This window comes from Alexandromys fortis, unplaced genomic scaffold (assembly GCF_014885135.2).
Source record: "Alexandromys fortis isolate MF-2015 unplaced genomic scaffold, M_Fortis_MF-2015_v1.1 scaffold_50, whole genome shotgun sequence".
NCBI lineage: Eukaryota > Metazoa > Chordata > Mammalia > Rodentia > Cricetidae > Alexandromys > Alexandromys fortis.
In genome coordinates, this window is record NW_026067932.1 from 6,721,948 (window position 1) to 6,748,400 (window position 26,453).

Here is a 26,453-nt window from a genome sequence, read left to right on the forward strand (position 1 = left end):
GACAGAGCAGAGGCAGGGGAGACCGAGGACAGCACGAGGGTGGTAGGACTACCGAGGGGCTACCTAAATGGGTAGCGGGGAGCTTGAGAGGCTGTGAGCAGGGAGGCCCAGGTATGTTTTCTGAGCAATGCGCCTCTTCCATGAAGCAAGTAGGATAGTCATTGTGGAGCAGCGGCACTGGGGTAGTCTGAGAACTTCGTAGAAATGCAGAATATGCGATCCCACTTCTCCATCAGAATCGGCATTTCAACACGGCCCCGTTTGAGAAGCCTGGCTTTCCTAGGTTCGAAGGGCTCTTTACAAAAGAGAGAAACCTGAGTCCTAAGTACCCAATCCCTAGACCTGCAAGGACACAGGTGGCCTGGGAAATGGGAAGGGAAAGAACCAGAGCGGCAGAGTCCAACCAACCAGCCGCTTCTGTCACCCATCTCCATTATACATTTGGGTACCTGTCCTCGTTTTCTTGGAGAATCCCTTTCTACGGCTCCGGAAACTCGGTCTGCTTAGCCTGGGCCCGGGGAAAGCTCATCCTACCTGGACGTCTTCCGAACCAGACTCAAAGGTAGGGCGGACGCTCAGGCTCCACTCACGACCCTTGAGCCCCGCCCCCACCACCCCGCTGGGGGCGGAGGAACGTCCAGCTCCGCCCCTTCCGAACCACCCGGAAGTGACGTCATGCCGGACCGGGCAGGTCTTTCGGTGTTCTTCCCCCTCCCGTGCTCTTCCTCCCCAATCCCTTCCCTCCCTTCTTCCCCCTTTACTCCTCCGTCTCGGGGTTCTGCGGCCTCGGGAGCGGCGGAGGAGATGGAGTAAGCGTTCGGTGGCGGCCAGGCGCGCGGTCCGCGCAGTCACAGCCCGGAGGCCTTCAGGGAGCCGGCGAGGGGGTGGAGGGGGGGGGGACGGGTCCCAGCACCGCCCCTCCAGGTAGCCGGCTGCGAGGTGAGTGAGTGACCGGCCGGTCGAGGGCACCGGGGGGCCAGGGTCTGCGACCAGCAAGTGGGCGACGGCCCTCCTCGATCCTCGCGGCTGGCGACTGTTGCCTGGTGACGGGCCGGGTCGAGCGGGCCGGCTGTGGGTGGCCCGGGGAGCCGGACCCAGGTAGCGACGAGCGGTAGGGAGCGGATCTCAGAGGCCGGTGACTCCAGGAGAGGCCTTCGGGCTACGGGAGACTTGCTGCCCAGTGAGTTCCCCGAGAGGGAGCAGGGGCTCGAGTTTCCGTGGTGGAGATCGCGGTATCCTTTTGGGAAATTGGACTCCGCCCCGGGGAGACAGCCCCCCCCCCCCCCGCGTCTTGTTTCTGAGACCTGGGGTCACCAACTAAGGCCCCTGAACTCCGGTTGCCCTTCTCGGACGGTAGTTGTCTTTCAAGACTGGACGGTTATTGTGTGTGAGGTGGGTGGGGCAGATAAGGTTTGTGTGAATAAAATCCCCTTGGGGTCTCCAGTGCGCTTGTTTGTTTAAGCTACAGAGAAAGGAGAAGGTTTAGCTAGATGAAGCTTTCAGAAACTTCGTGGCATTCAACTGGACACATTGCTTGTGCTCCGTAATTAAGGGCACCACTGGTATCAGATCTACCTCTCTAACAGGACTGATGAGACTCCCGTGCAGCGACTTAAGTGATTGGTTGTGAGTTCCAGCTGATCAGATCCAGAGCTTGTATGATGACACTTAAAAAAGCGGTATTTAAGTTTTCTAGGTAGTATGCCTCTGTTGCAAGTCAGTCAACCATTATAGACCCTGAGCCTCTCTGGTGATTGCTTCAAAGATTCCTTTCCGACTTTGAAAGCTTAACTCCCCCATCCCTTTTAATAAAGGTTGGAGGAGAAGAAGGGGGTGTGTGAAAGAAAGGAGCCTAATTGAAGACCTGGGGCTTTATTCTGTTCAGATATACCTTACATGTGAAAATTGCTCATTTTGTCTGTAAGACCGAAAACGGCTGAGAGAGGTGTGTTGTAATTTCACACAGTAGGACATTGTCATACAAACTCACTCTGGATTTGGAAATTATATCGTGTTGACATAATTGAAATTTATGATCTATCCTCTCAAGGAAAAAATGGGTTTTCTTACTGTGTTTCCATCCCTTTCTATAGGAGTTGAAACTTGTCAAGTTCTGCCATGCTTCCTTCTCCATTTCTTATGAAATCCTATTGATTTTGCCTTTTAAATATTTCTTGCGTCCTGATTTTCTTCATCTTCAGTATTACCTTCTTGTTCCAGCCACCGTTTTTTTCCTCTACCGCTTCATTAAGTCTCTCTCATCTAGAGTTGTTAACTCCCACAGTTTTTATTCTAGGATTAATATTTTCAAAATAAAGATCCGGTCACAATAGCTTCTTCTCATTGGTTCTAGGATGAATTGAAAATTTTAGCACGCTCTGTAGAGCCCTGCTCAGTTGTCCCCTCTGTGTGCTCCTTCAGCTTCTTCCCTTCAGTCAGGGCTTTGGCATTCTTTTCCTCTCCTTGTTCCCCGAGTCTACTGCCTTCTTTTCATTCCTCCTTCAGGTACATGGCTATGGGTTATACTTCCTGGAAGTGTCCATGAGAGCCTGGAAATGCTCTTCTTTCCTTTGCTTCTTGTTAATGCCTATTTATCATACAGTTCACTTCAGACTTGTTTGATCAGGGTAAATTCTCCTCATTAAGTCTTCTCAGAACACCGCTGCAGGTTCTAACTGTGTCCCTCATCTCCTGATACTGGGTAAATGTTTGTTAAGTGAGTAAATTCGTTTAGAGCTTATCAAGCACCCTAGAAATGTACTAAGTATTCTAGATGTATCATCATCTTTAATTCCTACAGCAATCGCTTGGAAGTCTGGGTGACTTCCCCTCCCTTTTTATAGATTAGATACTATGTTAGGTAGACTAATGTATCATAAAATAGATAGAATCAAAGTCTGTTAAAGAGGACTGTTAGGTTGACTTCCACAGTAGAAGCAGGTCAGGCCATTGTTGGTCCTCTGCATGCTGGAGTGGCACCCCTGGCAGCTGTGCGGTCCCCAAGGCCGCCTATCCGGTGTAGAGGGTTTGGCGTTTTGGTGGAGAGCCCCTTGTCTTCCGTCTCTGTTGGGAGACTGAAGAAGCTGGGTTCTGCCGTCAGCAAGGACAGCAACAGCAGTGACAGCCACAGGGTAGAGTCAGTCCCCAGCAAGGACTGAGCAGGCAGGTGAAAGTCTACTTTATCCTCAGATCTCTGTCAGGGCTGCCTCTGGAAGGAGTTGCCTACTCTAGGGGGGCAGTCTTCATCCCTCAGTTCATTCTTCCAAGAAAGCCCCCCCCCATACCCACCAGAGGTGTGTCCCTTAGTTGATCCCAGGTCCAGTCATGTTGACAAGCAGGAGTGACCATTGCACAGATATTCGGACTGGGCTGCGGTGTCCGTGCTGTTGGGTAGCATACGCATAAAGCATTCGGTTCTCGGACATTGCTGTGGGGTCAAGCCCCACATGGTCTAACTGCAGTGCATACATTGTGGTTCACAGATTCTGTTCCTTAGAGTCAGGACGGTCCATAGATGTTTCCCAGTCGGGAAGCTTTGTCTCATGGAACTTGTGTTTCACGAGTTCAATTTCACATGTTGGGCTCTGCTATGCTTGGATTTCCCTTTTGTTCCTTCTGTTTTCTTCTTTCCCTTCCTCCCTTCCTGTCTTCTCTACATTGCTTCCCTTCTTCCCCTTCCTTTCCTCTTTTGCTTCCCTCTCCGTCCCCCGCGCCCCCCCCCCGTCCTCTTTCTTTTAAGTTTAGGCATCTTTTTTTTTTTTTTTTAAACATTGCATTTATTTGCTGTGCACTTGTGAGGGTACTTGTGCTATGGCATGCATGTTGAGGTCAGAGGACAGATCTCACAACATGTCCTTTTCTTCCACCATGGGGTCCTAGGGTAGAACTCGGGTCATCAAGTTTGGCAGTAAGTACTTTTACTTGTTTTTCCATCTTAGCCGCCCTAGGTTTTTAAGTTGGGACTATATAGACCAGACTGGCCCTGAGCTAACCTGTGTAGCTGAGGAGGGTCCTGAACTCCTGATTCTGCCGCTGGGCATGATGGGTTTCTTTCTCATTTCTTCTTCTGTCCCCTTTCCTTCCGTTCTTCTATCTGCTTCTCCCCTCTCCCCTTCTTTCTTATATCTCTGATACTGTGTAAATATAAGTATTTTAATTGTCAAATGTATTTTAAGTAACATTTTTATTATAATACCTTGAACAAAATGCAAGCTAATGCTAGTTTTTTTATATTTGTGGACAATAAACGACTCTATTTGAGATTTAGGAGTTATTTGAGCATAAATAAAATTTTACATACTGCATTTTTTGTTTGTATCTAGTGTTCATGATCAGTTAATTACCCATGTAACGTGCTACCCACTTTTGCCAGCTGTTGTACAATCTAGTATTACGGCAGATTCACCTGTTGGTTCCTTTGATCGCCAGATGAATGCTGAGCCAGATGGCAGAGTGAAATGGTCGTGAAGCAAGACTGAAGTTGCCTTCACGTGTGTTCACTGCCTTTCTTTAAGCGGGGAGAGATGTTTGCATTCCAGGTGTCTGAGAGAACAGCTCTTATGGCCGCTGCTGGTAGAGGTGGTGTTGCAGCTCTTGACTAGGATAGCCGTGGTTCAAAAGGCAGACAACTAGAAAAGAGGACAGTTCAAATCCACGCTGAGTTCTTGCTCTCCTCAACACAGCTGCTCCACATGCCGTGGCTCACTGAATGGTCTCCTCCACACCTGGATTTTGAAACTGACGCTGAAGGTGACAAGAGGGAGCCCCAGCTCTGTCCGTTCCTTTGTGCAGTCGCTCAGTTCCTGTGCTCTAAGGAGGACTTGTTTATCTTTGCTTTGATCTCCTTCCTCGCTGTTGTTTCCTTAATTCAACAATTTGAAATGTAAAGTGTAACGAAATTGCATAACATAGGTATTTCATAGTTGTAAAACACATTTCTCTGTAGCTAGCCGTCTGTGTCTCTGTCCACATGTGCTTTCGTTTTCTAGATTGTTTGTCATCTCTGGATATTGGTGACACTCTCTCCAGTTTTCCATGCTCCCAGCCTCCACCTGAGTCTGGCTTCCACTCTGTTCCACGAACTGATTAGTCATCTACTCGCTTCCAGGAAGCCTTCTGTGACTTCTTCAGCCCGGTGTGTGCACGCTCATCGCTCTGGGTAATCTGGATTGCTGGTGTCGTCTGCCATATTTTCTTCTGCCGTTGTCTGAATGGCTTTGTTTCACTCCTACATCCTCCCCTTTTCGAGTCCTGGCCATGCACCTTAAACACGAGCATCTTCAGCACTGCTCTTCGGTCCCTAGTCCTGTGCTATTGTAACACTGTATCACTTTATCCGAAGAATAAATCCTTTCTAGTTTGTTTTCCTTTGTTTCCCTTCCCTCGGTTACTTACAATGATGTCAGGCACATGGGCACATCGGGGTTTTCAATAATAGCTAACTGATTAGTGTTCGTGTCTCCCACCTGTATAATTAGTGCTGCTTCTCTTTGGATGCTCAATAGGTATCTCAGATTTGAACATCAATTCTGAAACTGTCTTTTGTTTTCATCCTAAATATTTTTATCATTTTCAGTGTACATTATAATCTTCTTTTCTGTATCATGGCACACAGTAATCCTTCTTTAATATTCTGTTTCTTTTTCCTGTTTCCACCTAAACATTTTTGAGCTCATCTTTTTTAGATTTATTTTTATTTTATGTATACGAGTATTTTCCTGCATGTATGTATAGGCATCATGTGTCTGTCCATGAGGGAGAGGGGAGGGTGGTAAAATCTGGAATTATAGATGACTATGAGCTACCATGTGGGTACCAGGAACCAAAGTTGGGTTCTCTGCAACAGCAACAGGTGCTCTTTTTTTTTTTATTTGAAATGAAATGTGAACATTTATTGGGATGCTCAGAAATGAACGACATTATTATCACTCTCCTCATGTGATAGAGAATACATTTGACCCATGTTGTGGGAGGAAAAGTGGGTGTCAAGCAGCTCCAGAGGAAATCCCATTCAACCAAGGGCAGGGTGTTCCTGACAGCACGGTCTCTGCTCTAAGTTCCAGCCCGGGAATCCTTGACTATTTTGTCTTGTCACTCTTCAGGACCCTTCACAGAAGGCCCTCCACTAAAGCTGCAGGTCAGTCCACTCTGCTGTGGGCCTGTGTAATGATGGGCGGAGCATGCAGTGTGGAGCTGGTCTGGCAGGGCCGGAAGAGTGCATGGGTTGACTTTGAATAGGATTTTGTATCCTTGTACCTTATCAAGTCAGCAGAGAGCAGCTTGGCACAGCAAAGCAGTGTTTTCCTCATGCCAACAGCAACATTTTCTAATTACTTATAAAATGCAGCATTACATTAGGGAGAATGGGTCTATTTCCACTTAGATTTCTCAAATCTTTGATAGCAGAAAGTAGGTTATATTTGCATAAGTATAACTAACAGAGCGAGCAGAGTGCGGGCAAATGCTGCTTTACTCCAGTGGTCTTCAAGTATTTTGTATGGTTTTTTTTTTTTTTTTTTTTTTTTTTTTTTTTTTGTGGTTTTTCAAGACAGGGTTTCTCTGTAGCTTTGGAGCCTATCCTGGAACTAGCTCTTGTAGACCAGGCTGGTCTCGAACTCACAGAGATCCGCCTGACTCTGCCTCCCGAGTGCCGGGATTAAAGGCGTGCACCACCACCGCCCAGCTAAATTTTGTTTGTTTTTAGGTTGATGGTATCTGCTGAAATAGTGGAAAGACTTAATTTCTAGATTTCTGTGCTTTATTTAATCCAAACCAAGGATTTATTTAAATATCACAGAGATGTGCAGGACCTATACATAGTTTTTCTTGTGTGGAAGCAGAGATTGAACTCAAGGCCTTGAACGTAGGTACACAGGCTGGCAGCAAGCTTCATGCTCAGCCATGTGTTACACAGTTAACAGTGTGATGTTTCTCTTTATCTGGTCTGTTACTGAGCTAGACCACCCTCTGTGTGTGTGTGTGTGTGTGTGTGTGTGTGTGTGTGTGTGTGTGTGTGACTAGGATAGAATAATCTAGGGCCTTCTGGGTAGCTAAGCTTACAGCCTGTGCCTCAAGGCCAGGCTTAAGAACTCTTGAAGTCTCCAACAGAATTGGTGGTGTTTTCTTTTACTTCTGTCTGTTTTGCTGCATCTGTTTCAAAGGTGGCTTGTTGGGTATCTAGAAACAATGAATTGATTGCTTTGTTATTATAAATAGATGATTAATTGGTTGCTTTGTTATTATAAAGTGTACTATTTGTTTTTCAGTCTGTTGTGCCTGTATTAGTATATGCTGTTTTGTTAAGTTTGCACACACCTTTGTATCTTTACTGTATTTTTCTATAAGCAGCTTATAGTTGAAACTTCCTTTTTAAGTAGTTTGATATTGCTACCTCTTCATTACAATTTAAAATTTATTTTTCCTTGATGTCTTTATTTCACTTTTTTCTCCTAACCTACATAGTTTGTGGCTAACTATTACTTTTTCTTTTAAATAAGATTTATTTTGTTTTATGTGAGCGTTTTGCCTGAATGTGTGTATGTACACCATAAGCCTGACTGGTGGCCACAGATTCAGAAGAGATTGTTGGGTCTCCTGGAACTGGACTTAAGGATGGTTGTGAGCCACCAGGTGGGTGCTGGATACTGACCCAGGTCCTCTGGAGGAGCTGCAGCCCTCCGAGCCATCTCTAGCCCCAGCAGACTATGTCAACACTTGACAGGCCTCATCCTGTTATTCCTGTAAATCCAGGGTATGTGGTGTGCCCTCTGAGACATGTGCTGTCTCTGTTCTGTCTGTGAGTGACTCTTTTAAGACTTACTCCCTGGTTTTGAGTTACTCAGTGTGATAGTTTTAGGGATGTTTTTTCTTTGTGTTTGTCCTTTTCTGTGGTTTATGGAATTTCTTGGGACTTTGTATAGTTTGATGAGATTTGAAAAAGAGCTACATATTATTTTTTGAAATATTTTTCCATCTCTAAATCACAGGTCCATGCTGTCTGGAAATTAAGAGGGCAGATTCACTCTTTGTTCTTTCTTCCATTATCATCAGCTGATAGAGTAATAGTGATGTACAGAATAAAATACATAGGGTTAGAAAGTAAACTGAATTTGAAGCAGTTTTTAAAAAGCTTTAAAAAGCTGTGCTGAGGACTCTCTCAATGCTTAAATGAACAGAATCTAATGTGGGGCCTCAGGAAGCCTCCAATTGTCTCTGAATTCCTTTTCCTTTACCTTTTTCTTTTTCTCTTTAGGACAGGGTCTCTGTAGCTCTGGCTGCTCTCAAGCTCTCAATGTAGACCAGGCTGGCTCAGACTCATAGAGGTCCACCTTCCTCTGCCTCTCAAGTTCTGGGAATAAAGGCATTCACCATTATGTCTGGGTTTCTCTGGATTCTTTCTCTGACTTTAGGTTAGAAACCTCTCTTCTGAAATGTCTAGGCCCCATGGATTCTGAACAGTTTTCCTCTAACTATAGACACAGGGGTGCTCCAGTCTGAAGAGAATTACCATAGACAGCAGATACCATCTTTAAATGAGAAGAGTTAAACATAACAATTGCTAATCATTAGCAAAAAGTTACTGATGATTGTTTACTAAACAATTACTAATAAATGATCATCCAAAACACCAAATTATATCAAATCCTCATCAATTTTTAAGCACATTTTATGAGCTCATGCTATCTGTTTGTGTGTGTGGCTTGCAAGAAAAAGGGAGGGAGGAGATGTGAGGGTTACAGAGAAGAACGAGAAGGCCAGCCATGGCCTGCGCCTGTGGTGGTGGTCAGAGGAGCCTCAGTTGCTTGTTCTAGTCTCTGTTCACAATGTGCCAAGTTAGCTGGCCCAGACAGAGCTCCTGGGTGTCCTCCTGTCTGTGTCTCTCTGGTAGGGGGTGCTGGAAGTAGGGGGTGCCTGCTCTGGTGTACTGTCCTGCATATGAGTTCTCGGTTTACCCACTCACCCATCTCCCTAGGTTTTGTACATTTCTTTTCTGTTTTAATTTTTTTCCCCGCTGCTTTCAACGTTTTGCTGTTCCTGCTCCTCATCATTGCTCTCCTCTTCCTCTTCCGAGACGTCTCCCTGGAGGCCACAATGGCTTCCACTTTCAGTGGTGCTCCTACCCTAGCCTTCCAAGAACGTGTTTTATAGGTGTGAGCCGCAGACACGGGTGGGTTTTGTTTGTTTGTTTTGTAAGATGATTTCAAACTCATGCTGCTGCTCAAGTTGATTATTTTATTTTATTTTTTATTTTTTTGGTTTTTCGAGACAGGGTTTCTTTATGGTTTTGGAGCCTGTCCTGGAACTAGACCAGGCTGGCCTCGAACTCACAGAGATCCGCCTGTCTCTGCCTCCAGAGTACTGGGATTAAAGGCGTGCGCCACCACCGCCCGGCTCAAGTTGATTTTTAAACTCGTAGACTAAAGGGTCCTCCTGACTCAGTGTCATGGGTAACTGGGACTATGGCTACCCATTACTGTAACAAGCACTGTGCTTCTTTTAGAAAATGTTCTCAGGTCATTTCAGGGTGCAGTAGTGATATTAACTTCAGTAGTGCTGTGTGTGTGTGTGTGTGTGTGTGTATGAATATAAACGGTAGGGTTTGTTGCTGAATAAGACATTGTGTCCTTTAAGCTTTTTATTTTGTTTTTACTATGATGAGTGAGTTTGGGACTAAAATTTCTACTCATGGTTACATTTTTCTGAAGATAAAAAAAAAATCAACTTTGATATGGTGTTATTTTAGTCTTTTGGGGGAGGGGTACATTTTTAAAACTTAATATGAATGTGTGCCCAAGTCAAGTAAAAACCATTCAGTTTTTCCATATCCTTTTGTGTTTCTAGGTAACTTGAACCACCAAGTACTGCAGCCATGGAGTCGATGCTGAATAAACTGAAGAGCACGGTCACAAAAGTAACCGCTGACGTCACGAGTGCTGTCATGGGGAACCCTGTCACGAGGGAGTTTGACGTCGGTCGGCACATTGCCAGTGGCGGCAATGGGCTGGCGTGGAAGATTTTTCACGGCACTAAGAAGTCAACAAAGCAGGTTAGTCACTGATGTGACCTGGGAAGTAATCATGCCAGATCCTACAGAGTGAATTGGCTTTTCTAGTAAGAAGGCCCAAAAGTTCTTGAGTGGATTTCCCCGAGACGCAGTTAGCTCAGGCTGTCCTCATTCTCCAACTGTGTAGTTTTGGTTGCCCTTGAACTCGAGTGTTCTGTCTCTACTCACCGCGTGGGGACTGTAAGAGCTAGTGCCAGTGTTTTTGAATAAATTCTTTGTGTGTGGGTTTGGCATGTCTAGTTCTGGGTGAGTGTGCGTGTGGAAGCTGAAGATCGACTTTGGGATGTCCACCTCAGTCATGCTCACGGATTGTCTAGACTGGCTGCCCAGTGATCTCAGGTCACCGATCCACTTGTCTCCTGGCGGGCACATGTTTCTGTGGGTGCTGGGACGGTAGACGTAGAGCCTCGTGTTTGCACAGCAAGCACTGTGCAAACGCGGAGCCATTGTTCCAGCCCTTCAGTGGACACTGGAGGTCTCGCTTTGTTTATGACATGGAAGCAAATGCTTTCAATACCCACTGTGTCTCCTGGCTGCAGAGTCATCGTTTGACATACCATCTTGCCATTTATATCTGTTTGAGTAATAAAAATGTCATGTTAGCATATTAGCTGGTAATATTCAGTGAAGTATATGTTTAGGATAAAAATTCTCAGTCTGTAGATTTTGTTTTAATATTTGTCAATAGTTACTGGTGAAATAGCCTGTTAAATTTTTGCCAGCATTAAGTATGCCTTATTTAGTACTTTTTTTGTATAATAGCACTAGAGAATTGAACATGGGTTTCAGAGGGGCCTGGCAAGGACTTTACCAATGAATTGTACCTCAACACAGTTGCTGCTATTTGCTCTTTTAGCCTATAGAATTATAAAAAAAAAAATAGGTTTCTCTGATTTTTATTTATTTTGTTTATTCATATTTATTTATTTTGGTGTATTATTAAACCTGATAGCTTTTATCACCACCAGAGAAGTACAGTTGTGGGATATAGTAAGTTGTATATTTTGGTATATTTATTTTATTGTTTTTAAAACTTTTCCAAATTAACTAATTCTAGTGGAGTTGAATGAGTTACATTGAAAAAATAGGCTTAAGAAATGTAAAGGCTGATTAATTAACTAATTGATTAAGTGTACTTGGGGAGTGGGGGCTGTGCACATGAATGCATAGACCTTTAGAGGCCACAGGCAACAGATCCTCTGGAGCTGGAGTTACAAGTGCTTGGGAGCCACCTTGTGTGGGTGCTAGAACCGAACTAGGGTCCTCTGGAAGAGCAAGCAAATGTGCTGTCAAACACTGAGCCGTCTCTCCAGCTTGTGTTAAAAATTTGAAATTTTTTTCCCCATATGTACAGTTGTGTGTCTGTGGTGGAGGACGGCCTGGAATGGATGGCTCTTTCCTTCTGCCTCGTGGGACCTGGGGTTGGCAAGTGCCTTCACCCACATCTTACTAGCCAGTTAGTGTTGCAGTTTGTTAGCAGTTTCTGTTGGAATTGTCAAGGTTAGAAATACCCAGGTTTAGCCAGCAGTGGTGGCGCATGCCTTTAATCCCAGGACTCAAGAGGCAGAGGCAGGCAGATGTCTGAATATGAGGCCAGCCTGGTCTACTGAGCAAGTTCCAGGTCAACCAGGGCTAGACAGAGAAACCCTGCTTTGAAAAACAAAAAGAAAAATCCAGGTTTAAAATTCTGTAGAAATATGATTTTCCTGTTTTTATTGCCATTTGGTTGGAAATCTATTGAGATCCAAAGTTGATCTTTGTCTTAAATGGTGGTTGATTTAAATTGTCAGTTTTGAACCTTGTCTTCTCTTTCAGCTAGGTCTTTCTAAAGAGTGAGTGGTTACTAGTGTGGACTAGGGGGGAATGGTTGATGCCGCTGTGAAGGGATAGTAGAGATTGCGTCTGTTGTCATTTTCAGCCATACATTGCTGAATGACTAAGAAATACTGACTTGTTCGGTGTAGGAATATCACAGTGTGTTATTAATAAACTGTGGCAACTTTGATACTGTTAGTCAGTATGATTTGGGGGCATGGTCATGTGCTTGATGACTAACACGTTGTTCCGCACTGACTGTGAATAGGTGAAATTCCACGCCACACTTACAGAACGCATTCTTGTTAAAGCCCTGGAGGTAAATTGGTGTCTTTATGCTTGACCAGAGAGTTTTAGTGGCTGGCGCTGATGTCAGAGGTCCACATGTTAAAATACCGTGGTAGGTAAGGTAGAAGTTTATACTGTTGCTCATAGAGCAGGAGAGTCAGGCACAAATGCTGGCCACAGCCTGTTGTCAGCTGTTGGCTGAAAGTGTGAGCTGGCTTCTCTCCTTAAGTGTATTGCTCTGGGAAGTGGGAAGTAGCTGGATAAACCTGGGGTGCTTGTGGGCAAAGTTTTTGTTCTTTTTAATGTTTTTCATATACTATGTTTTGATCGTATCCCCCCCTCAACCCAGATCCTTCTACCCACCCAACTTATGTTCTCTGTCTTAAACAACAACAGCAACAAACCCCACGAAAATCGGAACAGAACAAGCAAAAGACCAATAAAACAAACAAAAATTAAAACAAAGATGCAGTTTGAATTCTTTTTCTTTGGTTCTTGTGACCCCATGGTCATCAACCTGTAGTACTTCTCCCTCAGCCTTCTGAGTGCTGGGATTATTGGTGTATGCTGTCATATGGGGCTTGGCAGTTGGATTGTTCTTGGATGTTGACTTAGTTGGAGTTTCTATTGCTGTGAAGAGAACATGATCATGACAACTCCTATAAAGGAAAGCATTTGATTGGGGTGGCTCACTTATAGTTCAGAGATTCAGACCATTATCGTCATGGCAGGAAACAAGGCAACATGTAGGCAGACATGGTCTTAGAGAAGGAGCTGAGAGCTCTTACAACCTGATTCAAAGGCAACAGGAAGTGAGCTGAGTGAGACACTTGGTGTGGCTTGAGCACGTAGGATACCTTAAAAGTCTGTGTCCACAGTGACACACTTCTTCCAGCAAGATCACACTCACTCCAAAAAGGCCACACCTCCTAATAGTGACACTCCTTTTGGGGACCATTTTCTTTCAAACCACCACCCGTGTGCCTGTCATTTCTGTGGAACCCTACAGTACTCCGTATGTTCTGCTCCAGCTTTTTCAGGTTGGATCCGCATAGACTTTCACCAGCTTTTAGCTCCTCTACATCCCTACCAATCTTGTCACAGTTATCCTTCGCAGTTTCAGATATTTGGGTGGAGTATCTAAGTTTTGAAAATTCAGTGAAGTATTTCTTTCTTCCCTCCTAAACTTTTGAGGCATAGGGTTTATCTCCTTGAGACTCTGCATAGTTCCATAACTGAGTCTCTATAGAGTTTCATGTTTAGCGTTAAAATGACTATCTGGGCATGGGTATTCTTGTCAAACATGTAACATACTCTAAAATTGGTGTACTATTGCTTCATGTGTTAGGGTTGTTATAACTTTAAAACTGGTGTACTATTGCTTTATGTGTTAGGGTTGTTAGAACATTCAAGGCTCCCAATTTAATTAAAACATGAGACAGTTTTTGTTTTATTTATATCTAACTTCTACTTTAACATTTTAGAAATTATATTTAGAGAGAGACAGAGACTGTGTGTGTGTGTGTGTGTGTGTGTGTGTGTGTGTGTGTGTGTGTGTGTAAAATCAGGGAAGCTTGAGGGAATGGCTTTCTCTTTTAACCGTGTGGGACTTAGGTTTGCAGTCTTGGCAGCACAGGCCTTACCCACTGAGGCATCGCTCACTCCACCTCTGCACACTTTCAAGGAGGCAGAGGCAGGTGGATCTCCATGAGTTCAAGGCTAGCCTGGTCAACAGCAAGTTCCAGGACAGCCAGGATTGTTATAGAGAAAGCCTGTTTTGAAAACTCTGGGCAGGTGGGAAATCATTTGAGTTTGAGCAAACATCTCTGCTTGCTCTGAGACAGTTGCACACTTTACTATATAATTTAGATTTATTCCTTGAACTATTTTGTTTTTGGCAGATTTCATCTTTACAGTAAGCAACTAACTTTAAAATTATAAATCAGGTTCTCCTGCCTCAACTTCTGGGATGCTAGTATTATAGTATGTTACCACACTTGGTCATTTTTTAAATAATTTTTATAGTCTTTTTTTTATTTAAAGTTAGATTAGTAAGAAAATAGTATTTTAAAAAGATGTTTTTAGTCTATGAGAATTTCATACAATGCATTTTGGATATATTTATTGCCTCAATTCCTCCCATAGCAATCCCCTTCCCCCTCCCATTTCTTTCCTCCCAACTTTGAGATTCTTTTTCTTTCTCCATTCAGTTCAGTTTCCCAGCTGGTCTGGGCATGAGGTCTGCTCTGGGATGAGGCTGACCTCCCAGGAGTCACACTTAAAGGAAACTGACCCCTCTGCCTGCAGCTTTCACTGCAGTGAAAGCTCCTCAGCTAGTGGCAGGGTTTGATGCCCACTTCCTGCTCCTTCCGCTGTGATTTTTGTCTGCCTGGTGTTTGCATAGGTCTTGTACACGCTGTCACAATGGGTCTGAGTTCACATGTACGGCGTCCTGTTGTGTCTGGAGAACACTTTCCTTTGTGTTACAGCTACTATTGACTGTTACAGCCTTTCCACTGTAATGGCTGTTCTTAGTTGTCCACTTGCCTATAGCTGGAATGAACTGTAATCCAAAATGAAGGGCACACCTGTGTTCCAGATCTCAAGGCCGGAAGTCAACTTCCTTTGATTCAGCTCTTGAGGGGGAGGGCACACCTTTAACCTGGGCTGCACTTTCTCCTGGAAGCCTGTATTAGGGCAGTGGAAGAAGGAAGTTTAGGAACATTTTAGGTTTCAGATCTTCAAGTTAGGGTTGCTCAGTATGACAGAAAATAATAAAACTATGAGCTGAAGATGACATTGATAACTCTAAGCATTTAAAAGTGCAGAGTTTTAATGTCTTGAAGTGGTGAACAATACAATTTTGTTGAAATAAATTAATTGTCATTAACTGACTCAGAGGGAAAGTTTTAAAAAGTCTAGGGAGGAGGAATCTGTCATCTTTTACCTAGAGCAGCGCATCCAGGATCCTCAGATAGAGTTGTTCTCTTTCCTCATGAACTGTGAAAAGTGTTCCTCTTTAAGAGCAGTGAAATGGCAAGAGTGCCAAAGCCATCCCATGTGATCGTTTTTAAAAGATACTGCGAAAAACACATTCAAATCAGATGTGTTTACAGAAGGTGTCGTAGAAGCACTTACTAAAATAAATGCAAGTGAACAGTGATGTAGGAACCTGGACTTCAGGGTCACTTGTGTTTAGATTTAATTAGTAGCACATGTGACTTTTCCCTTCTGCTTGTGCTATACTTCTTAATAGTCCAAGAGGTAAGATGTGTATAGATAGTGTGAGTGTCCCTCACCTAAAATCTACACTCAACATGCTCCACCTCTAACAGTTTGAGTTGCATGTGTTAAGTAGAAAATTCTACACCTGATTTCATGTAGCAGGTTGCATTCAAAATACAAACCTTTAAATACTGTTTAAAGAATTATCTTCAGGCTGTGTGTGAAGTGCACGTGAAACAGTATCCTATCCGCAAGAGAGTTCATGCATTTGTAAACCTGTGTCAGGAACAACCCTGGTCCCAAACAATGGTCTTTGGTTAAGGGTTATGCAGCCTGTACATAAAGGTAAAGCTGTCACTCAACTTCATTGACGCCTACCACAAGGGTATCCCTCGGAAATTCTCCTTGTTTGTCCTGTGCTCTTTCTGTGCAGACAGGATGGTGTGTTTGCTCTAGAGCCAACGACCAGATGCTGAGTTTTGACTCTTCGTCTTTGTTGTGTTCTTGCACAACATTCATTCTCCAGTGTCATTTTTTTTAATGGGGTGACTATGAAATAATGTCCGATGTGAAGAATTGGATACCCCCCAAGAAGGATTTAGCCCAGTACTTGCCACACGGCTGCAAATGTTGCCTGTTTCTGTAATTAATCAGCTGACATGAGAAACCCTTTTATTTGTTCAGCCTTTGTAGACTGATGCCTGCAACTGTAGCTACAGGGCTTGTTGCCTAAGTTTACTCCTTGACTGACTTCCTTTTGTAGTGCTGTGGTTTGAAAACAACAAGAACCGGGGTTTGAGTTCAAGGTCGGTGTAAGAAATGGCAAAAGTGCTCTTCCAGTTTGGACTTGGATGCTTCAAGAAATTGGATTCTTTAAAAAAATTTTTTAAAAAAGTTCTATTGCTTAAGGGAGGGATGACAGACAGTGAGTGTGGGCACACTTGTCCTGGCACACAGTGCAGGTCAGAGGACATGTGACAGTTCTGTTCTTCCACCCTTGGAAGATCGGGCTCAAGATTGAGAGGCTTGGAGACAGGTGTCCTTAACCACAGAGCCATCTTACTGGCCCTGGAAATCGGACCCTTAACCCAATGTAATGTAATGGTAGTTACATTTTTGGGTGTTAAATGTCTCTGACATTGGAGTGACATTAGATTTCTATTGTAACAGTTTACACAGTCCTAATGAATTAATGTCCCCTACTAAACTGACAAGATAAGGCGTATCTGTATTTTTCACAGATGCTATTGATCATCAACGTGCAGATCATTGATCAGGTGTATAGCATTGATCAGATGGGTATTAGCAGAAAATGCGTACTTAGAGTAGAAAAGAAACAAAGTGTAGATGTTGGCGTTAAGTCAGTGGTATGCCAAGATGCTCAGAATTGAATGTCTATAGTGTGCCAGGAATTGTCATTTCTTCCTATAGTTTGTTATTTGTTCTCCAGTGAGCAAATCTTCCCCTTTCCTCTTTGAAAGCTTCTTCAGTGGCAGCTGGTAATTTGGAGGGAAATTTTCTCAAAACTGTGGTCTGAATTTGTATAAGCATTGAGTTCTGTGTCCTGTTTTATGATGGTACATGTCATGATTTCCAAGTGCTTGGAGTTACTAGGTTGTCATTTCTCTCTGTGTCAACTCTTAAGGTCTTCATTCCCTAAAGTCCTTAATCTACTTCTCTGCGTTTGCAGAGCATCTAACTTATATTTGAGAAAACTATTGATTTGGAATGTTTCCGTGAAGTCTTAAGATAAAGGTTTTTAGACTAACTTGTAAAAAGCAGTAATCCTCACATCTAAGCAAAAACCAAAAAAACCCAGAAAATAGTTAGAAGAGACAGACGAGTGGGTTGGGGGGGCACACAAGCAGTTTAATGTGAGGCTTTTCAGGGGACTTTAAAGACTTACTCAAAATCTTTGTTCAGAGAGTCCTGGCAGACACCTGCTGTTCTGTGCCAGTTTGCTCTCAGCTTTCTGAGTGCCTGTCACCTGCTGATGGCATAGAAAGATAGTGTAAATATAGAACAGTTTTCCTTGTGTGCCTGAGAAAAATAAGAATATGGCAAAGAGGATGTAGGCTTTAGTGGTGTGTGTGTGTCTGTGTGTGTGTGTGTGTGTGTGTGTGTGTGTGTGTAACTGAAAAATGAAAAAGCTGTTAGGAGTTCTGGAGAAGTGAGGAAACAGCTCCTGAGCTAGTGACCGTCAGTGACCGCCATAGAGACAGGGAGGGGAGGAGGATAGGTCACTCACCAATGAAAGCCCCCCACAAATGGGGTTTTGGGTAGATAATTCTCCCTGATGTTGCATGGCTGGTGTGGTGGTATGGGGTGTAGTTCCAGCACCCTTCAAGTGGAGGCCTCCTTAAGCTGCATAGCCTGGGTTATAGGCTTTAATAAATCTAATACTGCAAAGTTATTATGAACAGTAATTTGAATTTTTAGGAACTTTAAAACATTTATGTTTTTGTTTAAGAGTACTACGTAGAGGAAATGAGTGGTACACAGTTGGTGTGCGTGTCTTAAAATTTCAAGATGGGGATTTTCCTATGTTCTCCTTATGTGAGGACCTAGGGTCTTATACTTCTAAATATATTTAGACTTTTCTATCTTTATTTACTTAGCTTTTGGTTGGTTATATTATTGCAGTATTGCTAAAATTTCCATGGCATTAATTATTTGTTTATAGACTGTTAGGGCACGTAGATATGATTTTACTGCTTTTATAGATTTCCTAATAAAATTGGCTACTTAATTTTTTTTTAATTAGGAAGTGGCTGTTTTTGTTTTTGATAAAAAGCTGATTGACAAATATCAAAAATTTGAAAAGGATCAAATCATCGATTCTTTAAAACGAGGAGTCCAGCAGCTCACCCGGCTACGCCACCCTCGACTACTTACTGTCCAGCATCCCTTAGAAGAGTCAAGGTAAATTTTGAAAATTCCTACAGGATATGTCCTTGATAAATAGTTAACAATAACTGTTTGTTCTATTTCGAATATTATCAACAAAATTTCTTGAAATGTGTTGAGATCTTATAGATCATTTATTACCCTAAAGCTGATATTATTGTGCATGCATGTGTCTATTTATTTTCATATGTATGTGTGTTTGCCTGTGAGTTTGTGTGCGTGCAGCCAGCAGAAGCCAAAGGTGGTGCCACCCTGGAAGTGGAGTTAATGGTGGCTGTGTGTCACCGTGTGGGGCTGGGAACAGAGCCTGGTCCTCCGTGGGCGCAGCCAGTAAGCTCCGTGCAGCCTCTGCGTGTGTCTGACGGAGGTGTCGGCACCTTTCATGTTGTCACGGCTCTGTAAGTGCCTGCAGCAGTCACTGCCTGAAAGGAGATGGCCTTGCCATTTGGCTAGAATTTCCCATCTCCTTTTCATTAATTCTCTGGTGATAACTTTTCCGTCTGCGTGAAGTGCTGTTCTAGACGTTATGCCCAGTGTGTCCGTCTGTAGCCCTCAGTTGTTTTAGCATCTGTTTTACTTAAGCTTGGGAAATATTGCTGAGATAATCAGAAAAGAAGATGTAGGCATCTTGACTGGACCAATCTTAGATACCCTAGCTTTGCAATTTTTCTACGTTATTCATAATCAGTTATTCAAACTTGTTTCTCCTCCTCCTTGGCCCATTGTTCCGTCTTAATTTAGGTCTTAAATTGTTAACTCCTTGTGGTCTGCCCTTTAGGATGTGAAGGATAAGGCAGGAGTAGGCCTGTGGAGGGTGCCAAGCTTCCCTGCTCCCTTCAGCTGGGGCAGTTTTGCTGTTGTTGGCTTTATATGTGATGTTTCCGAAGGTTCCTCGTAGGAAATCCTCAGGAACTCTCTCCCCAAATAGCGGCACAGACATTTACCGTGTGTACGACTGTGCTAGGTGCTCTGCGTCCCTTACTGCATGTGAGCTTCATCATTGTGCAGAACAGAGGGTTGGAAAACTGTTTCAATCTGGCGTGGATGCAGACCTCGGAGTTTTAGCGGCTTGGTTCCGAGCCTCTGCGCGCTCTGTGTACTGTACTATGTGGTGCCTACCAAGAAGCATGCTCACATCTCTTATTATAGAAATGTCTTTGTTAGATGAATTTCATCAGTTTGTTTTATCTCATAATACGTTTGAAGTTTCTCGAGGCAAGAGGGGCAGTATGCTTTACTGTCCTCCTCCCCATAGCTGCTCATACTATTCTAGAATTAGGAGCTTAAACTTTCTTGTATTAACTTGGGTGTATGTGATGTTCGTATGTGGGCACACATGTTATGGTGCAGGTGTACATGTGCCTGCGTGTGTGTGTGCATTCATGCATGTGTGTGTGGGGGGGGGTCAGAGGGCAATTTTGTGAAATCAGTTCTCTCCTCCCACCATCATGTGAGTTCTAGGAGTTGAACTTGGGTCAAAGTGAAGTCAGGAACTTGCATGACAAGTTCACCTGTTGAGCCATCTTGCAGGCCTCAAAGTTAGGAATTTGTCTTCAGGAAGAGACACAGTTCAGAGATTACTTATTAAAAATTGCAGTAAGCATTGATGATAGGAGGAGGGACACGTTAAGGACTAGAAAAATAACTTCCTTTTAAATCTAGTATAGAGAGTAAGATGATGGGTTTCGAGTCCGCGTTTCTTAGGTTCAGGGCAGAAGGAGGTAAGCAGTACCTTGCAGACATGTGAGACAAGAGTGCATAGCTGCTGTTAAGAAGCTGGCGTCTGGGAACGGAGGCCGGATTCAGCCTTGGTACTTTGCAGGTTCTCATTGCTAAGCCCATAGACAAAGACCTAAAATGCTGGGCCTGGGGATTATGACGATGGCAGTGCTGCATTTGTTGAGTGTGCGCACCAGACAGTGGTGCTCTGCCTTGTGTTTTGCATGATTATCTCATTTAGTTCTTACCAGAACCCTCCAGGGGGCATCTCTTAGCACTGTGTTACAAAGTGATGGACAAAGTGAGACTCAGATGGTGTGCAGCATCACCAAGACAAGAAACAGGAAAGCCAGGGCTTATGGCAAGATCTTAACTGTCTTCCAAGCTTGAGGTGATCGTTGTCATGAGCACAGACTGTTGGTATCCATGGTAACATTGTCTGACATGGGCACAAACTGTTGGTGTCCATGATAACATTGTCTGACATGGGCACATACAGTCGTTGGTATCCATGGTAACATTATCTGACATGGCCATATAGACTGTTGGTATCTGTGGTAACATTTTCTTACATGGGAACAGACTGTTGGTATCCATGGAAATGCTGTGTGAACATTAAATCTTATAAATCAAGAAAACAGTAATTAAAACTTAAAAACTGTTGAATCCTTTCAAAATGATGTGCAGAATAGATAAAACGAAGCTGTTTGGTTGAAGACAGACTGGTACCTGTCTCCCCAAATTGCCCCCACGGCATATGTCAGGAAGCTGCAGCTTTTTCTGAGCTTTTCTGAAAATTACAGCCTTATAGATAAGTGTAGAATAGGTTTCATGAAACAGTTTTTGAGTCTTTTTTTTTTTTTTTTGGGTTTGAGTCAATCATTTACAAACAAAATTGAGATATTTATCTCCCCTGACTTTTGAATGTAAAGTAGACTGTACACAGACTGTAAACAGTGCTTGGTTTAAAAGATGAACAGTGTGTCCAGTGTGATTTGTGTGTAGACGTGACTTCATTGGCCAAGGGTGTCGTAATCATGCTGGCTTATAAACCATAATATCTTACTGATATAGATTATCTACTATTTCATATGTATTTAATTTTTATAATGTGTAAAAATGATAGTAACTCCTCTTCTTTTTTGAAACAGGGATTGCTTGGCATTTTGTACAGAACCAGTTTTTGCCAGTTTAGCCAATGTTCTTGGTAACTGGGAAAATCTACCGTCTTCAATATCTCCAGACATTAAGGATTATAAACTTTATGATGTAGAAACGAAGTATGGTTTGCTTCAGGTATGCAGCTTTATGTATTTAGTAATGTGCTTTGATCCTGTTCTCCCAGGACTCTCCTGTCTCTCTGCTGCTGATCCTCCTGCAGAAGCCCAAAGGAGGGCATCAGATCCCCTGGAGCCAGAGTTACAGATGGTTGAGAGCCGCCATGTGGGTGCTGAGAATTGAATCCAGGGCCTCCATTGCTCTTAACTGCTGAGTCATCTTTTTAACTAGTCTGTCTTCTGCTTTAAAGTAGTTCTTTAGTGACCCATGAGTTTAATTAGGGTCACTTAGAGAAGCCGGGGACCTTACCAATGGCCACGTCAATGAAGAAAATGTCTCTCCCACTCTCGGCAGTCATTGAAACTGCCTGTAGCCGGCAGGGGAGATGGGGAAGTCCCTGTTCACCCTGCGGGGAATGCGGACAGGTCCAGTCTTGTGCAGGTAATCTTAGTGGCTGTGAGTCTCTGCAGCCAACACTGCCAACTATAGAGAACCTTCCGACTGAAGGAGACAGATGTATTCAGCAGTGGACACAAAGTACTTTAGAAGGCAGTTTGACAGGTCCTTCATGTCTGTTTAACAAAACAGCTTTGTCCTCCCTACTGGGGACTACAGCCTCACCAGCCATAGGCTTTTGAGCAGATTTACAGCATTGTAAGTGAGTTTCTCCCTGTGGAGCCGGCTCCATTCTGGTCAGAAAGCGGCAGGTCACCCCACAGCAGACTTGTCCCTGCTGCACTAGTGCACATTGACTCTCCAGGGTGTGGTCCACAGCCGAGGCCACTAATACTCATTTCCCCAGCGCACTTGTGGGAACGTTGGTGCGCAGCCAGCAGGTCGGATGCGTCCAGTGTGGTGCCAGCTTTGATTTCTTTATGTCTGGAGGTCAAACGTGTGTTACCTTCTGCAGTAAAGTCTTAGCACCTAGTTCTGGTGGGCAGTCAGCAGTGGCAGTTGCTTGTATTTTGGAGGGCCTCTTTGACCAGCAGCTCAAAGGAGAGTACCCTACCACTGGCAGTGGAATTTTCATTGAATTACCTATGGCTTCTGGGGACAGTTATAAATGCTGGCCCCACCCCCGGCTAAGAGAGGAACTTCTTTATAGAGAGTTGTATTTCAGTTTCGTTGCAGGATTTCCCTCACTAGTTTGATTGCTCGCTGACTAGGAGAACCAACAGGTATTGTGTTCAATATAAGAAGTCATTTCTTTTCAAGAGTTTTTTTTCACTTCCAGGTTTCTGAAGGATTGTCATTTTTGCATAGCAGTGTGAAAATGGTTCATGGAAATGTAACTCCTGAAAATATAATTCTGAATAAAAGTGGAGCCTGGAAAATAATGGGTTTTGATTTTTGTGTATCATCAAGCAATCCTTCTGAACAAGAGGTAATGACTAAGTGTTGATGTTTGGATTTTTTTAAATCGTGGAACTCTATGGTTGTATCCACAGTGGACTAGAAAATGTCACATAGTCTGCTAAAGTGTGAGATGCGGTGATGGTGTACTGACTGGCATATCTCACTGTCTAACGAGAAACCTCCTAGTGTAGGTTGTGCCCGAGAATGTTCTCCAGATGATTGGTTCTATAGATGTCTCGAGATGAGTTAAATAGGAATTTCTTTCTTCGGAATCCAGGTGTACAAACTGATGTTGTGACTTTAACACCGCGTCCCTGCTGTGAGAATGTGGGGTCTTCCTTGGGGATCAGTGTGCTGGCATTTATTAGGGATTTTATTAATTTTAAAAATTGGTTGAATTTTTCTTTAACAGTTTCATATACGCATATATTACATTCTGTTTAGTGTCCCCCCCCCTTTTATTTTCTAAGGTATTCCATGCATTAACCTATTTAATCCTTACAGCAACTCAGTGTGCTGTGGGAGCACTGAGTTTAGGTGTGTGCTGAATGTGCCACCTGGATGTGAGCTCCACTTTCTGCTGCTGTGAGTCAGGACACCTGCCCGTTCGTACTTAGAAACGCTGCTTTAGGCCACACTCTGCATCGATTGCTTCCATAGGCTGTGCTAGGGCACCAAGTACAGCTCAGATGTTCGTTGCTCCCATTTTCTGGATTTGGTGATTTGGGAATTTTAGCATTTTCATTTTGCTTGACTCAGTATAAATTCTTGCTGTTTTATTTTTTGAAACAGGGTCTCTCTGCATAACCCTGGCTGTCTTAGAACTCATTGTGTAGACCAGACTGGCCTGAACATACAGAGGTCCACCTGCCTCTGCCTCCCGAGTGCTGGGATGAAAGGCGTGTGCCACCATACCTATCCGGGTTAATGCAAATTTAAAGATAGCTATAGCCTGTAGTGGTTTGCTGTTACTTAATGTTCTAACCTGTCATCCTGTTTCTGTCTTCTTACAGCCCAAGTTTCCTTGTAAAGAGTGGGACCCAAACTTACCGTCACTGTGTCTTCCAAACCCTGAATACCTGGCTCCTGAGTACATCCTCTCCGTGAGCTGTGAGACGGCCAGCGATATGTATTCTCTAGGAGCTGTTATCTATGCCGTGTTTAATAAAGGGAAACCTATATTTGAAGTCAACAAGCAGGACATTTATAAGAGCTTCAGTAGACAGTTGGATCAGGTATTTGCCTGCTAGTCCTTGTTTGAAATGTCTCCTTGGCTTTTTTTTTTTTTTAAATGTAGACAGAAAATTTCTCTTAAAAATAAGTATCTTGCTAGCCTGGTCTATAAGAGCTACAGAGAAAGCCCTGTCGCGAAAAGCCAAAAAAAAAAAAAAAAAAAAGAAAAGAAAGAAAAATATCTTTATTAAATCTTTAAAGAATCTCAGCCAGGCAGTGTTGGTGCACGCCTTTAATCCCAGCACTCAAGAGGCAGAGACAGGTGGATCTCTGTGAGTTCGAGGCCAGCCTGGTCTACAGAGTGAGTTCCAAGACAGCCAGGGCTACACAGAGAAACCCTGTCTCCAATAGCAAAACAGAAGAGGATTTTATATGTGCATATATTTTGATCATATTTGTCCCTTTCCTTCCCCAAATCTCCCAAAATCCACCCCATCTTCTCAGCTGCCCTCCCAACCCATGTTCCTTTTTTTGGGTTTTTATAACCCATCAAGTTTAGTCTGTGCTAAACTCAAGGGTGTGTGTGCTCAACCGCTGGTGTGTTACAGACATGTCGGCCACATCCTTAGACAGACCTGTCTTTCCCAGCAGCCTCAGCTACCAGGTGAGGGGCGAGGTCTTCGGAGTCTTTCTCCCACGTGCTGGAATGTTGACTGCCTCGAAGTCGTGTGTTCTTTAGGCAGTCACAACTGCAGAAATTCCCTAGTAGAAATGAGAACGTGAAGTTTGTGTAAAATTAATTCAGTTAAAATGATTTGTGTAAAGCTTACTAAAAGCTGGGTATTACAACTTTCATCATAGCCTTTCCTAGACTTTCTAAAACACTCCCATTTACTTTAGAAACGGAAACATTTTAGTTATGTCGGAAGAATAGTATTTGTGCAGTTAACTGACTTGTAGAAAGGGTTCGTAGCCTTTTGAATGTTTTCTACTCATATGTGTTTGTTCTTTTGAGTAGCTGAGCCGTTTAGGATCTAGTTCACTTACAAGTATACCTGAGGAAGTTCGTGAGCATGTCAAACTCTTGCTAAATGTGACCCCAACTGTGAGACCCGACGCGGATCAGATGACAAAAGTGAGTGCCTCCAGGCGTTTGCGTGAGATGATGGACAAAAACCAAAATAGAAGAAACTTAAAATGCATAATTTTATTTTTATATGTGCTCTGTGTTTTAGAATGTACTAAAACTTCGGCTTTTAATATTAAATAGCTAAATAATTACTTATGTATATTTGGTGAAGAAAATTAAGATTTCAAATGAACAGAGATCCTGGAAGTCACCATTAGGGAGGCAGACATTCTAACTGCCCAGAAAAGTCAAAGCATTGTCGTAGATAGTGAGGACTCATGCTTCTGAGGTATTTTATTTTTAGACATTTTATTTATTTATTTATTTATTTTTAGTGGTGTATTAGTGTGTGTCCATGTGAAGGTATATGTATATGAATGCAAAAGTTGCACAATGTTTATGCTGGCAGTTTAACTCAGGAAGGCAACACCTGCTCTTCACCGCTGAGCCATCTTGCCAGCACCAACTTTGGAGCTGTTTGAAATTCTCAGTATTTTATAAATCATGTTAGTGCTCAGCTAACTCATAAGTGCTGGTGATTTGAATTTGAAAAGTTAATTTCTTATTTGGAGTGTTCTAGTTAGAATTTTAATGTATATAATATATGTATGTAATTACATTTTTAATAGAAATGTTTAGAATATCACCGAATGTTTCTGAATACGTTTTCACTTTGTTGTGGTAATTTTTGGCTATGAGTAATTTTAACTGGATAGTTATCAAGATAACTGATTTGCTTACTTGTAGATTCCCTTCTTCGATGATGTTGGTGCAGTCACACTTCAGTATTTTGATACCTTATTCCAAAGAGATAATCTTCAGAAATCCCAGTTCTTCAAAGGATTGCCGAAGGTTCTGCCAAAGCTGCCCAAGGTTTGCTATCAGTTTATTTACATAGTCAGGAGATTTTTGTTTCATGTTACTTACTATAATAAACCACTCCTCCAAAGATGCAAAACAGCTTTACCCGAGGGACAGATATGACAGTAATGTACTGCAAACTAAAGCCAAAGCTCAGTTATTATGCAACAATCAAAGGACTTTCAAAAATAGGATGACCTGTGGTGGACATCGTGTCCGAAAGCTGTCCGTGAACAGCCGCAGTGGAGCTCATGCCTCTCCAGCGTTAAAGAGTGCATGGGTGTTGGTGCAAACCTTCCTGGTTCCTTTACTCGACAACGAATGCAAAATAGTGTTAAAGATGGCGAAGAGGCCGGGTCTGGTAGCACACACCTCCCAGCACCTGGGAGGCAGGGCCTTGGGTCTCCTGAGTTCTAGACTAGTCAGATTGTGTAGTGAGACGGACAGAAACAAAAACAGCTGATGGATGCTAACGAAGATATTGTTTGTAAAGCTACTCATTCCAGAGCTTCTCCAGTCACAGCCATTGTCTGTCCACCCCTTTACTCAGGAGGTTTGGAGAGTGGACAGAAAATAGAAATACTGCCGTTCCTCCCAAGCCGTTAGACTAAACAGGCATGGTTGCCCCCGTGGATTACC

General features: G+C 43.2%; 1 protein-coding gene across 5 annotated transcripts in view; it reads left to right on the plus strand.

The window, feature by feature from the left end:
* Positions 1 to 674: 674 nt before the first annotated feature.
* Positions 675 to 26,453, plus strand: part of Scyl2 (SCY1 like pseudokinase 2) — a 47,675-nt gene continuing 21,896 nt past the window's right edge. For 2 of the 5 annotated variants that reach the window (XM_050145537.1, XM_050145541.1), the window contains exons 1-8: positions 675 to 939; positions 9,841 to 10,045; positions 18,156 to 18,313; positions 21,169 to 21,313; positions 22,530 to 22,679; positions 23,665 to 23,886; positions 24,843 to 24,959; positions 25,701 to 25,826. In XM_050145537.1, the coding sequence (XP_050001494.1) occupies positions 9,869 to 10,045; positions 18,156 to 18,313; positions 21,169 to 21,313; positions 22,530 to 22,679; positions 23,665 to 23,886; positions 24,843 to 24,959; positions 25,701 to 25,826 (1,095 nt within the window). In that variant the 5' untranslated portion in view covers positions 675 to 939; positions 9,841 to 9,868. Of the gene's footprint in view, positions 940 to 5,010; positions 5,159 to 5,918; positions 6,137 to 9,840; positions 10,046 to 18,155; positions 18,314 to 21,168; positions 21,314 to 22,529; positions 22,680 to 23,664; positions 23,887 to 24,842; positions 24,960 to 25,700; positions 25,827 to 26,453 lie in introns of those variants that run through there. The other 3 variants (XM_050145538.1, XM_050145540.1, XM_050145539.1) reach the window with 3 other exon arrangements.